Source organism: Plecotus auritus (genome assembly GCF_963455305.1).
Source record: "Plecotus auritus genome assembly, chromosome: 8".
NCBI classification, from domain to species: Eukaryota; Metazoa; Chordata; class Mammalia; order Chiroptera; family Vespertilionidae; genus Plecotus; species Plecotus auritus.
In genome coordinates this window covers 111,654,278-111,670,896 of record NC_137782.1, presented here as the reverse complement: position 1 = coordinate 111,670,896, position 16,619 = coordinate 111,654,278, and the positions used below count along the sequence as shown (strand labels likewise).

The 16,619-nt window shown below is 48.9% G+C and overlaps 1 protein-coding gene across 1 annotated transcript in view; it reads right to left on the bottom strand.

The window, feature by feature from the left end:
* The window catches only part of SNRNP200 (small nuclear ribonucleoprotein U5 subunit 200), a 41,956-nt gene that overhangs the window by 10,533 nt on the left and 14,804 nt on the right, over nt 1-16,619 (bottom strand). Inside the window, exons 6-27 of the mRNA XM_080685746.1 lie at nt 13,175-13,273; nt 12,445-12,597; nt 12,243-12,342; nt 11,944-12,080; nt 11,312-11,395; nt 11,047-11,220; nt 10,625-10,762; nt 10,255-10,410; nt 9,536-9,706; nt 6,574-6,767; nt 6,232-6,355; nt 4,939-5,088; nt 4,593-4,703; nt 4,090-4,221; nt 3,743-3,931; nt 2,888-3,085; nt 2,334-2,486; nt 2,142-2,222; nt 1,801-1,884; nt 906-1,012; nt 466-584; nt 25-179 (exon numbers count right to left, since the gene is read on the bottom strand). Coding sequence (XP_080541872.1) covers nt 25-179; nt 466-584; nt 906-1,012; nt 1,801-1,884; nt 2,142-2,222; nt 2,334-2,486; nt 2,888-3,085; nt 3,743-3,931; nt 4,090-4,221; nt 4,593-4,703; nt 4,939-5,088; nt 6,232-6,355; nt 6,574-6,767; nt 9,536-9,706; nt 10,255-10,410; nt 10,625-10,762; nt 11,047-11,220; nt 11,312-11,395; nt 11,944-12,080; nt 12,243-12,342; nt 12,445-12,597; nt 13,175-13,273 — 3,009 coding nt within the window. The remainder of the gene's footprint in view (nt 1-24; nt 180-465; nt 585-905; nt 1,013-1,800; nt 1,885-2,141; nt 2,223-2,333; nt 2,487-2,887; nt 3,086-3,742; nt 3,932-4,089; nt 4,222-4,592; nt 4,704-4,938; nt 5,089-6,231; nt 6,356-6,573; nt 6,768-9,535; nt 9,707-10,254; nt 10,411-10,624; nt 10,763-11,046; nt 11,221-11,311; nt 11,396-11,943; nt 12,081-12,242; nt 12,343-12,444; nt 12,598-13,174; nt 13,274-16,619) is intronic.

The window sequence follows — 16,619 nt, the reverse complement described above, 5'->3', positions numbered from 1 at the left end:
TCCCTCCGCCAAGCGAGAGCTTACCTTTTCATCCCACTGGAAGTCTGGCGTGATGGTCAGCTCCACCTTCAGGGTGGAGCGCGTGATGGGTTGCAGGTGCACCGACAGCTCCAACTTGGGGAACAGGTGGACATATTTATGGATGGTCTTGCCCATCTTCGGCATGCGGATGAGCTCCCCTGTGAAGACACAGAGGGCACAGGGGCTGCAGCCCAGCCCACCAAACGTGTCCGCACACTCGGGCCACCAGGAAGGAGCACATTCTACTCCAGTGTGGCAGGCTGTTCCCTTCACTCTCAGTGGAGCCCAAACGAGTCAAAGGCCAAGACCAGGGGCGGGTCCAGTACTTGAATGGGCCACGAGAAGTGACCGGGATATTAGGCACAAGGCCTAGGATCTGGAAAGTATGAAGGCTTAGAAAGACATCTGGGCTGTAAATCAGGTGGGTGACAGCTTCCCACACACCTATCTCATTATGATTCAGGTCATACAGACGCTCAAAGGGGAAGTTTTTCTTCTCAATCTTCTTCACTACTTCCTCAGGGAGTTTCCGGAACTGACGCAGCGGACACATGGACTGCCACCTACCCAGGAAGAAAACAAACTGTTTAACCCCTTGTGCAGGGCCTGTAACAAACTGCCCTCATCATGACTCCTGATAGATCAGCTGTGACCACACAAGACACAGCTGTTAAACATTCGAAACCATGTGGGACCTGAGAGCCAACCCTCACCATCATCCTGTGCCCACTCCCCGGCTCCACCCCTCAGGGCCTTCTCTCTTCTCAACTTCCCCAGGGCCATGTCCCATTTCGTGCTTCAGGACCAGAGGTCATGTGAACTCACACCACTCTCAACCTGGGACCCCAACATGGTGACCAGCTGCCAGCACCCTGAGTCCTTACATGCGTTTATCGATCATCTTGCAGAGATTCAGGGTCTTGTCTGTAAGCTGTGCCCAACCTCGGTTCAGGACAATTTCAAAGATGGCTCGCATCAACCGGCCCGCCGACTGGAGAAAGACGAAGCATTTCATTCTTTCTGTCCCTACTCTGCAGTTTAACTGCCTCACTCGGATACAATCAGCCTCTCCAACTCAAAAACAAAGTCCCTCACCCTGACTGGTGTGGCCCGTTGGCTGGGTGTTGTCCAGTGTACTGAAAGGTTCAATTCCCGTTTGGGGCACAAGGCTCTATCCCCAGTAGAGGTATTGCAAGAGGCAGCCTATTGATGTTTCACTCTATATTTTTCTCTTCCCTTTCTAAAAATCAATAAAAAAAAATCCAAAAACAACAAAGTCCCTCTGTAATTACTCTTTCCCCCTCTATACAGTAGGTGCTTGCTAAACACAGACTAACTAGAAAAGGCAGCTTGAGCTCACCATACATTTTAACCTAAAGCTCACTGTGATTTTAAAGCTTTTGGCCCATTTAGCATTTAGGTCTCTAGCAAGAGTAAGATGCTAGTGACCTGCTTTCAGAAGTAAAGTTTAACAAAGAGTAGATAATAAAGCCTTTCACCAATTCTGGACAGTGGCCACAGAGGGAAGTCCTCTCTAGAGAAGCTGCCACTGTGTGTGGCTCTCTCTATGGAGGCCTCAGTTCTCTCTCGAGGCCTTATCTTCCTGCACACTCAAGAGCAGAGAGACAGAGCAGCTCTTTCACACACGCGTGAACCAATGAGCCAACTAGGGCAACCCCAGCACTCCCTCCCTTATGTGTTTAGCCCATATTCTCCAAAACGCACACAGCACACGGGAGCGAACTGTTCAGGCCCTCTCCCGGCGGTAACTGCCCTCACCTGTGTGACATACACCATGTCAGCCATCAGTGCAAAGCCCTCCAATTTTAGCTGTGAGATGAAGGCTTGGAGAAGCACATTGATCTGAAAAAGCAAGGTCAGCCAGAAGGCAGCCAATTATTGGATAGTCCAGATCACGTTCTGCTCTGGGAATCCACGCCAGATAAGATCTTCTACAGCTCTTGATTTAGACATTAAGTAACTGTTGCTCCATATGAAAAGAACACGCGTGAGAAGTATACTGGGAGAATCAAGCAGGTTAGCCAAGTACAAACCCCCATCTTTCAGATGATTCTAAAAACCACCTAAAATCCTTACCCCAAGCAGAAGTGCAGGCTTACCTTCGCACTGGGTTCCTCAATGCTCTCCTTTACGGGAATGGGCACCCTCTCCAGCAGCTTCTGCAGTTCCAGCTTCTCCTCCTGCCACAGGAAGGAAGCAGGTCAAGGGAAAGCCAGGTGGCAGAGGAGAGAACCCACACAGTGACTTGGCGGTGAGGACCAGGTACCCGTCCCAACATGCCGTGGCCGCACCTCTCTCACAGTGATGTTCTTGAACTCTGAAGACAACGAAAAGACTCTGAAGAGCTCAATCTCGCTCAGAGTGGGTTTCAGCAGCTGGTTGTAGGTCTGCACTGTGTCGTTGGTGATGTAGTAGTGGCTGGCTATACGGCCCAGTTCTGTCACCTATGAAGAAGGAAGACGCAATCCAATGCTGAGCTGCGACCTCTCATTGCAAACAACAGGTGCCCACAGGGTAAACACATCACAATACAAGTGCCTGGCCCAAGCACATGAAGAAAGATGGCACAATAATCTGCCCTATAGTGAACTGATGCCCACACAGAAAAGACAGATAAATTAGCCACCTCCACTCACGTTACAGAAAGGAAGCACTGACAAGACTTGACTGTACCATTTCAGAAGTTCCTAGGCTCAATCAGCACAGTGCACAGTGCAACCCCACCTGTTTTCTACTGTTCCAAGCAATAAGCATGAGGCAGTGCTCAGATTAAGAGCGGTCTGAACATGTCTCCCGGGATGATGACTTCTGCTGAGCCCCTACTTCCATCCTTCAGCCCACTCACCTGGAAGTTGCCTGTCTTCTTATCATACTTGACCAAGTTGTTCTTATCCAGCATCAAGGCAGCAGTATGAACCAGATCCAGCCGGCGCTGGTCCAGTAGGGGGTCTCCCTTGAGGTCGTCATGAGAGATGCCATAGAGGGTTGGGGATCGGAGCATTCGGATATACAGGTAGGCATAGCCCAGCCAGTTCACTGCATCCTATGAGAGACAGCTCGTGCGTCTTAGCATGGAGAACTGGTGTCCAAATGAAAAGCTCCCATGGATTATTAGAAATTACCTCCCAACTATAAGAATGTTTATCTTATTACATGTCTTCTGAGGGTTTATAATATTTCATCATGAAAAAGAGGGTCCTTTCTAATATCTTTTTTCTCTCTAATCCTATATAATAAAGATGTAATATGCAAATGGTCGTTACGCCATGAAGCATAATGACCGGATCACAGATCAGCAGGAGGGTGGGGCAGCGAGCTATAAGCTGACAGTGGAGAGCTATAGGAGGGGGCAGGGCAGCAAGCTATGGTGGGGGCGGGGGGAGGAAGAAGGGAGCTACAGGAGGGCGGAGCAGTGGGTGGAGAGCTACAGGAGGGTGGCAGCAAGCTACTGGCTACAAGTGGGCAGCGGAGAGCTACAGGAGGGGGCAGGACAGCAAGCTATGAGGGGGAGGTGGGGGGGACAGGGGGAGCTACAGGAGGGCGGGGCAGCAAGCAGAGAGCTACTGGAGGGCAGCCCCGAACTACTAGTATCTTACAACAAGTGAAAATGTCAGCCCACAGCACCACAGAGACCATCCACTCCTGACATCTTGGCCTCTCTGGAAAAGGCAAGAGGTGCCAAGAGCAGTGCCCTCCCTACCTTTGCATTCTGGACATTTCCCAGCACGATTTCCGCATTGAGCATGTCAGGCAGCTTTGACACCATCTGGCTCTCAATAGGAAGCTGCTGGTTGAGGAGGGACAGGTAGTACTGAAGCTCCCCATGAGATGTGATGAGGATGCCTTCGCCCTTGGTGTCATACTGGGGTCTTCCGGCTCGTCCCAGCATCTAGAGCAGAGACAGCAAACCAAGAGTGCTGTGGCCACAGGGATGCTGGAAGGGATTCCAAGCTTCTCCTCACCTCCCATCTGCCATATTTTCAGCATACTTGCATTCTATATACAGGGTACTCTTCCCAACCCAGAATAGACACAAAGGATCTGTACCTGCAGAATGTCCAGTGCTCCCAGCTCTGTCCAGCGCCCCTTCTCTGGACTATACACCTGGGTGCCTTTGATGATGACTGTATGTGCGGGGAGATTCACACCCCAAGCCAGAGTTGCTGTGGAAACTAAAACCTACAAAGATAAAGCAAGGTAATAAGGAAAACAGAGGTCAATATCGCTAACTTCTCTAGGCAACCAGCCCCAGAGCTTCTAGCAGGACTGAGATGGGACCCATCTTTGTCAGTGTGAGGCCAGAATAAAGAAGAAGGAGTCCTTGGGCACCTCTAGTCAGTAACCAACCTCTCAAGTTTCTAGAAATACCTAAGAGGCAGAAGTACAGACCTATAGTAATCAACTTAGGGTTACTAGACAATTAAATGCTCAGGCTCCAAGAGACAGAGTGAACAAGGAAGGCCCTGCCAGAAACAACGAAAAACAGGTGCAAGCGTAAGGCACAAACTTTAACATTTCGGGTCTCTGAAGTCTGTGCTTCGGCCCCTCACCTGAATGTGTTTATCAGCAAAAAGGTCCTCTACAAGTGTCCTGTCCACTCTGGTCATGCCCGCATGATGAATAGCAAAGCCATAGGGCAGCAGATCCTTCAGCTCCAGGTTCTGAGGAACAGAGGAAAACAGGCGGTGAGAGAAGCCTCATTGGGGGGGTTCTCCCAAGGAGGACTAAGTCTCCTCCCACGAGCCCCACCCCTAACCTACACCACACAACCACATGCAGAGAATCAACTTAACTGAGTGACACAGCAGCACCCGGGTGCAGCCCTGAGGGACTGTCTGGACACCTCAACTGAGCCAGTTCCAGGGAGGGAGGAAGAACCGGCCTGTCTCTCCTCACCTTGCACTGCTCTGCCTCCGTCCGAAGGACTTCTGTGGAAGCAGAGCCCTCTCTCAGAAACAGACCCAGAGTGTCCTTCTCCAGGCACATGTCCCGAATGGCCCTGGCCGTCTTCCCAGTCTCCTTCCGGGAGTGGACAAACACCAGCACCTAAGTAGAAACCAGGTTTGTCACAGTCAAGACATAGCTCACACAGCAGCAAGATGCAGAGGCTGCAGCAGCATATGCCAGAAGCTGTGGGCCTGAGGAGGAGCCACGGCAGGAATGTACTGGCTCAGAAGCCTAATCATGGCTGTAAGACCCTAAGAGAATGAACCACCCAGTCCAGTGAGAGTCCTGCACTGGGAAACCAAACTAACTGCCAGCAACATCATTAACAGCAAGTTACACACAGCGAGAACACTCAGGAATCTCAAGTAAGAATTTGTGTGCAGGCACCTGGTAAGATTCTAAGCCACCTGAAGCATGTGTCTGCAAAATAACAGCTAAAATACTCATGACATGACAGGTACTGCCCTTTATAGAAGGACGTTATAAATTCAATTCCTTTAACTGTCAGGATGACACGAGCACCATTTTCTAGGAAATACAGTCCTCCAAGTATTTAGTGCCAAGAAAAGATATGCCTCTTCATTAAATTCATCTCCTCACCTAAATGCAATGCTTTTTATCAGACAAAAACAAATACATAACCTGTTACTTTTTACTTGGTTTTCAGTCTTGGTTAACATGCCTGAAGTCAGTTTTCAATTAAAAAATTACATCCTACTTCCTAGTCAAACGTTCCCTTCCACTAGCTGTCTGTCATCTTCATTTTGACTGTGTTACACTTTTAGTATAAGCCGCCCAGCTCTTTTATGGGAGGACCCTGGGTCATACAGAGAGACAGATTGATTATCTGCACCTGAGGATTTCTTTTCTGGGAGTTTTTAGACTACACATTCAATTTCTTTAATGGCTTATAGCACAAGTCAGATTACCTCTGTCATCTAAGTTATATCATCTTGGCACCAAACTGTCTGAAAAGTCTGAGCACGGGTATTGGTAGTTGGTAGTTTTGAAAAAAATGGAGCATTTCTTCCAGGTTGTCAAATTTATGTGCAAAAAGTGGTCAGAGTATTCCTTTATTATGCTTTCAATGGCAACAGTTTGTGTAATACCACATTTCATTTCTGATACTGGTGATTTGTGTTGTGTCTTCTCTCTTTATCTTTGTCAATCTTGTCTAATTATCAGTAAATCAAGAATTTGAAAGAACAGAGTTCAAAAAATGATAAGAAACCACACACAGACCTGATTTTTCCCTGCGTGCTCCATTATCTTCTCATAGACTATTTCATTCATGATCTGGAAACGCTTGATAGCCTTTTTCTCTGTGATGCCTACATAGGTCTGTTCCAGAGGCACTGGGCGGAAGCTAGAAGATCAACAGTTAGATAAATGATGCTTCTGGCACAAAATATTGAGAAAACAAATGGTCCTCTTCACTGCCCAGGACCACTATTCCCCTTTTTCAGGTTACACCATATCAAAACCCAAAGGCCCTTCCTAAACCCAATCCAACAGAGTTCCTTGGCAAAGGGAAAATACAACAGGAAGGTCACCTGGCTAAACTTCCCCCATCTCTTCTCATACCTATTGTCGAAGTAGAAGAGGCCCTTGGCAGGATCAACACGCAGAAATGTGGCCACGTCTTCGTAGTTGGGGAGAGTGGCGCTCAGCCCGATGAGTCTGACTTCCTCTTGGGTCATCTCAATGTTTCGGATGGCCCTGGCCACCAAAGCTTCCAAGACAGGACCTCTGTCATCATGGAGGAGGTGGATTTCATCCTAAGGAGAGAGAAATCACCTCTAGGACTAGAGAAATGGAGCCCTTTCCTAAGAGCAGTCGCATTTTGTAGGTACACACCTAGTATGCCAAATAAAGACAAGAAAAGGGATCTCAAGCTGGATAAACCATCGATGAATCAAAATTCACCATGAAACACCCCCAGAAATAACATGCTCTCCCGTAAGTTGCTTTGCTACACAGTTCAGTGAAATGATGCTTTAATGCAAGGAAATCTGATACTTCAGGGAAAGTAGTTCTAACTTCACTCAAAGGTGTATTTCTTTACTGCAAATAAAGCTTCTGATCAAACTACATTTATATCAAATAAGACTTCACCTCTTATGAGATTTCACCCTCACCAAGAACAAAAGATATTGTGCATCAAATGGTGGTTCACCGGGCAGTGCTTCTCAAATTTCGGGTTGGACACAAAGCAGCAGGGGACCTTATTAAAATCACACTGCATTTCAATAACTTTGGGGTGGGGCAGGGACTCTGTATTTTTTTTAATATTTATTTATTTCAGAGATAGAGAAGGAAAGAGAGATAGAAACATCAATGACTGGCTGCCTCCTGAACACACCACACTGGGGATTGAGCCAGCAACCCAGGCATATGGCCTGGACTGGAATCGAACCCGGACCCTTCAGTCCATAGGCCGACGCTCTATCCACTGAGCCAAACCAGCTAGGGCAGGACTGTATTTCTATCAAGACTGAGCAGCAAGGTTCCAAAGCAGGAGTCAGCAAAATTTTCCTTAAAGGGCCAGATAGTCCATACTTCAGGCTTATGGGCCACACTCCGTTACAAATATTCAATTCAATCATGGCAGCACAAAAGCAGCAATGAATACTACCTCAACTAAAAGTAAGGCTGTGTTCCAACAGACAAAAACCAGCAGCCAAAGCTTGCCGGCCCTCCTCTGGATCACTGAACATGACGTGAGCTCTCCTTTCTGCTTCCCCAGACAATGTAAACTACACTCACACTCAGGCATTGGTCCTGGGCGCTTCTGCTTCTATGGAACACAACATCCTGACTCCTCACTCATTCCCTCTGGGAATGGACTATCCTATCTAATAAAAGAGTAATATGCAAATTAACCATCACTCTGCTACACCCACAAGCCACGCCCACCATCCAATCAGGAGCGAATATGCAAATAAACCCAACCAAGATGGCTACGGGCCACAGAGAGCAGGAGGGAGACTTGAGTTTCCCCAGCAATGGAGGAAGCCAAGCTTTCCGCCTGCCCTTGCCCGCCCAGGCCTCCACTCAAGGCTACAAAGTTTCAATGATAGAAGATACATAAACCCAAACAGAAATGGCGGCAGCCATGGAGCTGGAAAGAGCAGGAGGCTAGGGTTGCCCCTGGTGATGGAGGAAGCCAAGCTTTCCCCACACCCTGGCCGACCCAGGCCTCCGCTTAAGGCTACAAAGTTTCAATTATAGAAGATACATAAATCCAAAAAAAAATGGCTGCCGCCATGGAGGAAGCAGAAGGCTTGGCCCCGCTCCAGGCTACAAAGTTTCAATTGTAGAAGATAAATAAACCCTAGATACCAGGGCCTCCGCTTGAGTCGCCAGGGGGCATGGCTGGCCTGCAAACCACCACAGGCCCCTTGCCCAGGCAGCCCCACGCACCAAGGGAAACCCCACCCTGATCCGGGACACCCTTCAGGGCAAACCAGCTGGCCGCCCCCTGTGCACCAGGTCTCTATCCTATCTAATAAAAGAGTAATATGCAGATTGACCATCACTCCAACACACAAGATGGCTGCCCCATGTGGTCAAAGATCCTGCCCCCATGTGGACACAAGATGGCCACCACAAGATGGCCAGCAAGGGAGGGCAGTTGGGGGCGATCAAGCCTGCAGGGGAGGGCAGTTAGGGGTGACCAAGCCGGCAAAGGAGGGAAGTTGGGGGCGACCAGGCCCACAGGGAAAGGAAGTTGGGAGGGACCCAGGCCTGCAGGGGAGAGTAGTTGGCGGGGACCAGGCCTGCAGGGGAGGGCAGTTAGGGGTGACCAGGCCTGCAGGGGAGGACAGTTGGGGGGGACCCAGGCCTGCAGGGCAGGGCAGTTAGGGGTGACCAGGCCTGCAGGGGAGGGCAGTTAGGGGTGACCAGGCCTGCAGGGGAGGGCAGTTAGGGGAAAACAGGCTGGCAGGGGAGCAGTTAGGCATCAATCAGGCTGGCAGGAGAGTAGTTAGGGGGTGATCAGGCTGGCAGGCAGAAGCAGTTATGGGCAATCAGGAAGGCAGGCAGGCGAGCAATTGGGAGCCAGCAGTCCTGGATTGTGAGAGGGATGTCCGACTGCCTGTTTAGGCCCAATCCCACTGGATTGGAAGGAAGCCAAGCTTTCCCCACTGGGATCGGGCCTAAACGGGCAGTCGGACATCCCTCAAGGGGTCCCAGATTGGAGAGGGTGCAGGCTGGGCTAAGGGTCACCCCCCCCGCCCCGCCCGTGCACGAATTTCATGCACCGGGCCTCTAGTTTGTTTATAAAGTCCTTTGATGTTCTGGAAGGACACAATTAGTTTTTCGTCTGTCTGTTAACATAGCTCTCAAAATATTTTAGACATAAAAAAGATATAAAGAATAATATGGCAATCACTGTGCACCTACTGGGAAATTCTCACTGAAGTACAGACTGTCATTTAATGGTAAATGCAATGCTGACAACAGGGGTCATTACAAAGGCCAGTGACTGGAGACAAGTTTCTGAACCAGACTAGTCTCTGCGCCCCAACAAGTGCCCACTGCTTACCAGAATGATGAGCCGCACAAGTTGGGTGTAGGTACGCTCCCCACCCTTGCGGGTAATGATGTCCCACTTCTCAGGGGTACAGACAATGATCTGAGTGGCACTGATCTCCTCCTTGCACAGCTGGTGGTCACCAGTCAGTTCTGCAACAGTAATGCCATATGTGGCCAGGCGCTGGTGGAAGAAAGGCAGATCAGGCAAGAATGCTTGCAGGGGGCCTTGGCACCAAACTGTCTGAGAAGTCTGAGCACAGGGAATTGGCAGTAAGTATCAATCCATCAGGGAAACAGCAGATGAATTAGATCAACCTAAGAACAAATCCAAGTTTACATTTGGGCAAATGAAGCAAAGGCTCTCTGGGAGCTCCACACACAAGGGGGAAATGGAAACATGCAAATCACAGGACCTGGTCTAGCAGCAGCAGGTCTTTATCAACCCCAGCCACATGAGGGCCACACAGCTACTCCAACAGTGCCCAGGAGAACTGGAGAAAACTGCTATGCAGAGGGTGACAGAAAGATGACACACCCTTGCGAAGGCCAGAATAGGTCAAGGACATTCTTGGTTCAGAAACACTCTGTACTTGGGTCAAGTACCACTTTTGAAGTAGAAACGCCATCTGAGGCACTGCAGAGACACCCTGATACCGGAAGCAGTGACGCGCCAGGCCCCCTGCCCTGTGACGCTGCAGATACCATCTTGTGGAGGAGCCCCACCCTTACCTTCCCAAAGCTGCCCACCATCTCCTGCACCAAGGAGCGCATCGGGGCGATGTAGATAATCTTGAAGTTGTCCACATTGATAGTGCCGTCCGGGTTAATGTGCTTCCCGATCTCACGGAGCATGCACATCAGGGCCACATTGGTCTTCCCGGCGCCCTGAGACAGAGGCCAGGGATGAGGAGGCCCGTTTACTTACTCCTGTGGACTTACCACCAAAACAGACTAGAGCACGTCCAAAAATTGTATTCACCCATTTAACATCTCTTCCATCAAAGAATGAAGAATTGGGGGGTATGGGTGGAGACGAACCCTCTTGCCACCAAAAACAGACACCACATTCCACAAGAAAGCTGAAGCAGGCAGTGCTTACAGTGGGAGCGCACAGTAGCAGGTTCTCATCTGTCTCCAGGGCGGCCCGGTAGAGCTTACTCTGGATCCGATTCAGTGTCTTGAAGCCCTCGAATCCAGCCTGGGCATACTTGGGCAGCTTCTCCACTGGAAGCAGTTGCTGAAAGAAGAAAGGTATTCCTACTGAACTGGCAGCACCTTGAGCAGGCCGTGTTCTTGTGGGGTCTCCAGGACCACATCTCCTGGCAAGCTCCCTATGTACTCCCCACTGAAGGCCAGACCAGAGGGGTCAGTATTGTCCCCTGGGCTCAAAATCAGAATGGGAAAGCTTCCACTTCTGGAATAAACTGTCTACGAGACAAGGCCACATGTGGTCAATGGGTTGAGATCCTAACAGGAAGGGAGGTGAGCTGAGGAAAAAACCGAGAGAAGCAAGGAACTCACTTCCTCGGAGCCGAAGGGCTTGGGCTTCAGAGCAGGCACGTGCACCTCCTCGTAGCCTTTGCGCTGGCGCCGGAAGGATCCATCTGGAAGCTGACAGCGTTTGTTGGCCATGAAGTGGCTCCCTTGAGTAAAAACGAGGTCCTCCAAGTCCAGAACCTGCCTCGGAGCCAATGCCTGACAGCAGGAAAAACAGAAATACAAAGTGAGGAGGCCGAGCAAATGAGCTTCCACCCATCACAGCCTTGGAAAGGGCCCGAACACCGACCTCCCCACCCTGGTCCAGATCCATGGTTTCCAGATCAGTGTCCATGCGGGACTGCCGTACTCGCTCCCTCCGGGACCGCTCCTCCTGCAGTGGGGAAAGAAAAAAAGGTCGATGATTTATGACCACTCTGGGTTCGTGTCCTTCTCAGTCCCTCCTTAGCTGAGCTTGACTCATGGGTGCTGACCAGCAAATCCCAAAACAGAAAGACAGCCCTTTATGTTAATATACCTGCCCCGGGGGCCACCAGATGATGAAAATAAGAAACGGCTTTAAAGCAACAATGAATAATGTGGGGGTTTCAAAAGCAGACGGTCAACCATTCAGCATCGAGGTCTCTCCCTCTGTTCAGCAAACACACATCCTTTCCTCTACGTTCAGGAGATAACATGATTTACTGCGCAAACAAACAGGAAAGGGCCCACAGTGCTGGTCTCACGACCACAACAATGTGAATTTGTCAGTTCTAATCTGTATCACTGACAAACCTCAAAACATCTAGATAAATACTTTACTTCTTCATCTTCCAGTTAGTAGGCATTTAGCTTTATGCTGCAATCTTCTAATTGATGTCTCTTTTCCAAACCAAACACTCTAGCTCCGGACTCAGACAGAAAAGCCAGCCCAGCCCTTACCCGGATCAGATCCTCCTTCTCTGTCTCGTGGAGTTGGTAGAGGAACTTGGATAACTCTGGATCAGCTTCCATCTTTCCCATGATCCTTTCCTTTTCCGCTTCACTCTGTGCACTGGCCAGCAAGGTGCAATATAAAACTGTCAACAGCAAAAGAAGAAGAGAAGGTGAGAGGCAGTGAATAAAATCAACCTTCAACCTTGGGGTAGAAAGGAAATGAACGAAACACGTGCTGAAGCTATGACAACAACAGCCTCATGGCACACGTGCATACACACTACAGAAGGGCCACTGTGACTCACTCATCATCCTGTGCTGCCGCAGCACTTTAATAAAATCGAAAGTATTGAAACCGAGCAGTAGCACCAGCTGGTTCTCACACTCACGGTCATCACTGGCCGTCTGCAGAGAAAGTAACACCACGATTAAGGATGCAGACATCTGCTCCATACACTGTCCATCCCCTAAGATACACTAAAGGCAAAAATATGACATTGGCCATACCTTTAAGATTTCCAACACTTCATCTGCCTTCTTCTGTGATACAATGGCATCATCATAGAAGCGACTGAGCTGCCGCTGCAGCCAAAATGCATCAATGTCTCGAGGGTGCAAATCCTTCTTCTTAGAACTCATCAGTTCACCAGAGGCTACAAGCTGCACAAGTACCAGGCATTGAGCTCACCATGACTGTCTGCCCCAACTACTTTCTCATCATCCTGCAAAGGAGCTCTACTCGCCACCCGTAGCCCACCTCTGGAAAGAGCTTTCCAGGGGAAAGAAAAGTCTGCTATCCTGAGTTTGGAATCATACAAAACTCATCAACATATCTCATCAATACATGCCCTTAAGAGGGAGGACTGACTAAAATCAAATAAGGAAACCAAGATAGTAAATGTTTATTACAGCTCACACTATAAAAAAGGAGGTCAAGCCCGGCTGGTGTGGCCCAGTGGTTGAGCATGACCAGGAACGAAGAGGTCGCCTTCGATTCCTGGTCAGGGCACATGCCCAGTTGCAGGCTCAATCCCCAGTAGGGGGAGTGTAGAAGGCAGTTGATCAATGTTTCTCTCTCATCAATGTTTATATCTCTCTATCCCTCTCCCTTCCACTCTCTCTAAAAAAAAACAAAACACACAACTAAATAAAAAGGGAGCTCAATAAATGATATAACAGAACCTTGGTATGGGAAGGACCTGGCCTGAAGCAGTGGGCAAGAACAGACTATACTCACATTAGCTGAGAGGGTGCAGCGCACCACAGCCTCATCCCCTTCCATGTCGTCATCAGATGCCTCTTCTCGAACTTCCCCGTAAGCATCTTCATCGCCTTCCTGTGGAAAGAGCCAAAACACAACCCATGATTTGGAGCTGATTCTGACATCACCACAGAACTTCTCCCGAGTCACTAAGATTGGTTAGCACAACTGGGACCAGGTCCAGCCTTATCCAGAGTACATTTAATGGGATAACCTCGGTATGCAAGTAGTCTAAATCCTCGTGGCATGGCTTCATAAGGTGCGTCTATTCTCTTTTCTGCTTTTCACCGGAGGCCGCCACAAAGGCAACCAACTGGACCACAGTCTCTCATAAACACACAATCAGTATATGTGAAAAAGAGCTAGCAGCTAGCAGGAGAGACAAACTCTGCAGAAGCATGCCTGGATCCAGAAGTGCAGACCACACTTGGCTTGCTCACTCGTCTTTACTCACACACTGGCTCATACTACACTGTGGACTCGGCACAGTATTATGTTTAAAGCAGGCACTTAATAATAAGTATTTGTTAGATGAGTGAGTTCTGCAAGCAAAGCATTCTTTCAGGTTCTTGCTACTTAAACTCTGAAATTCTATTGCTTGTACTGCAGGAAGAGGCTTAGCAGTCAACTATTTCACTCATCACATTTGATAGATAGTGAAACTGAAGCAAAATGACCTGCCCAACATACAGGACCAAAATTCAGACCTCCTGACTCCCAGCTTGGTGCTCTCTCGACTCTTCTGTGCTGCCCCTTCTTCCCGTCCTAGGATATAGTCCAAGGCCAGCATTTTCCCTTCATGAGCCAATTTCAACCACTGAGAATTCTAGGGCAACTTTGCAAAGATTTTCAAGAGCCCCCTTGTTTCTATTTAGTTATAGTCAAGCAATTATGATTAGGTCATAAACCTCAGTGGCTGCTGCAACCGTTATTTAAAATAACCATACAGGAGAGAAACCAAGATGGCGGCATAGGTAAACACCTAAACTGCTGCCTAGCACAACAATTTCAAAACTACAACTAAAAGACAGAACGGACACCATCCAGAACCACAGGAAAGCAGGCTGAGTGAAAATTCTACAACTAGAAGGAAGGAGAAAAGCTCACAGAGAATTGGAGGTACGGCAAAGGGGCTTTGTGCGCGCAGAGAGGAAGGGCGGCTGAGAGCCTGGCTGACTTTCTCTGGCGGAAGGGGGAAGGAAGCCTCCGACCGCACTGAACCCCAGTTCTGACTGCACTGAACCCCAGTTCCAGGCGAGCCCCTGGGGACCCACGCTCTTGTGGGGGGAGTCTGGACTCTCGGGCAGAGACTCGGGAGCCGGGGAAGGCAGAGGACTGAAAGTGCGCACGCGCGCACGCGCTGGTGCGCACAAAGGCTGCGGGGGTCGCCACAGGCTTTCCCTAGTGGAGGGGAGTCAGAGGATTCTGACTGCACTGAGCCCCAGTTCTGACTGCAGTGAACCCCAGTTCCAGGCGAGCCCCTGGGGACCCACGCTCTTGTGGGGGGAGTCTGGACTCTCGGGCGGAGACTCGTGAGCCGGGGAAGGCGGAGGACTGAAAGCGCGCCCGCGCTGGTGCGCACAAGGGCTGTGGAGGTTGCCGCGGGCTTTCCCTGGTGGAGGGGAGTCAGAGGCTCCTGACGGCACTGTGCCCCAGTTCTGACTGCAGTGAACCCCGGTTCCAGGCGAGCCCCTGGGGGCCCACGCTCTTGTGCGGGGAGTCTGGACTCTCAGGCGGAGACTCGAGCTGGGGAAGGCGGAGGACTGAAAGCGCAAGTGCGCGCAGGGGCGGGGCTGACAGGAAGCCAAGACTGAGGCTCCATCCCATCCAAGCTGAGCACAGAGGCTATTGCAGTTTGGCAAGTCTAATCCTATAAGGCTGTCTCCAGCACCGGGCTTCTCCCAGCATAGACACAGCTGATCCTTATAGCCAACTGACCCGGAGGTCAATTCTTCCCAGTGATACCAACAACAATAAAGACTTAATTACAACAAGGCTGTACACACAGTCCACAAAGGGGTGCACCAAGAGTGTCCACCTCAGGTTAACTGGGGAAGCAGACCCACTGGGCCATATTGGAAACCTAGCACAAATATCTACCTTACCAACTCAGGGAATCAGTAAAAATGCGGGGTCAAAGAATCAGATCACAAACGAAAGAAATGGAGGAAAACAAACGACTGGATATAGAATTCAAAACCACCGTTATAAGACTTTTTAAGAATATCCTAGAAAAGGCCGATAAATATAACGAGACCCTCGAAGATATGAAAAAGGACCAACTAGAAATTAAACATACACTGACTGAAATAAAAAATATTATGCAGAGACCCAGAAACAGAATAGAGGAACACAAGAATCAAGTCAAAGAAGTGAAATACAAAGAAGCAAAAAACACTCAACCGAAAAAGCAAAAAGCAAAAAAAAAATCCAAAAAGTTGAAGATAATGTAAGAAGACTCTGGGACAACTTCAAGCGTACCAACATCAGAATTATGGGGGTGCCAGAAGAAGAGAGAGAGCAAGATACTGAAAACCTATTTGAAGAAATAATGACCGAAAACTTCTCCCACCTGGTGAAAGAAATAGACTTACAAGTCCAGGAAGCCCACAGAACCCCAAACAAAAGGAATCCAAAGAGGACCACACCAAGACACATCATAATTAAAATGCCAAGAGCAAAAGACAAAGAGAGAATATTAAAAGCAGCAAGAGAAAAACAGTTAATTACCTACAAGGGAGCACCCATACGACTGTCAGCTGACTTCTCAAAAGAAACTATGCAGGCCAGACGGGAGTGGCAAGAAATTTTCAATGTGATGAATAGCAAGAACCTACAACCAAGATTACTCTACCCAGCAAAGCTATCATTCAGAATTGAAGGGCAGATAAAGAGCTTCACCGATAAGAAAAAGCTGAAGGAGTTCATCACCACCAAACCAGTATTATATGAAATGCTGAAAGGTATTCTTAAAGAAGAGGAAGAAGAAAAAAGTAAAGAGAAAAATTATGAACAACAAATACATATCTATCAACAAGCGAACCTAAAAATCAAGTGAATTAAAAACCTGAGGAGCAGAATAATCTGGTGAATATAATAGAATCAGGGGCATAGAAAGGGAGTGGACTGATAATTCTCAGGGGGAAAGGGGTATGGAGGGGTTCATGAAGAGAATGGACAAAAATCATACACCTTTGGATGAGGACAGTGGGGGGGAGGTAAGGGCAGAAGGTGGGGTGGGAAAGGGGTGGAGGGGAGCTATGGGGGGAAAAAGGAGAAATAATTGTAATAATCTGAATAAAGATTTATTTAAAAAAAAAAAATTAAAAAAATTAAAAAAAAAAATAAAATAACCATACAGCCCTAACCGGTTTGGCTCAGTGAATAGAGCGTTGGCCTGCGGACTGAAAGGTCCCAGGTT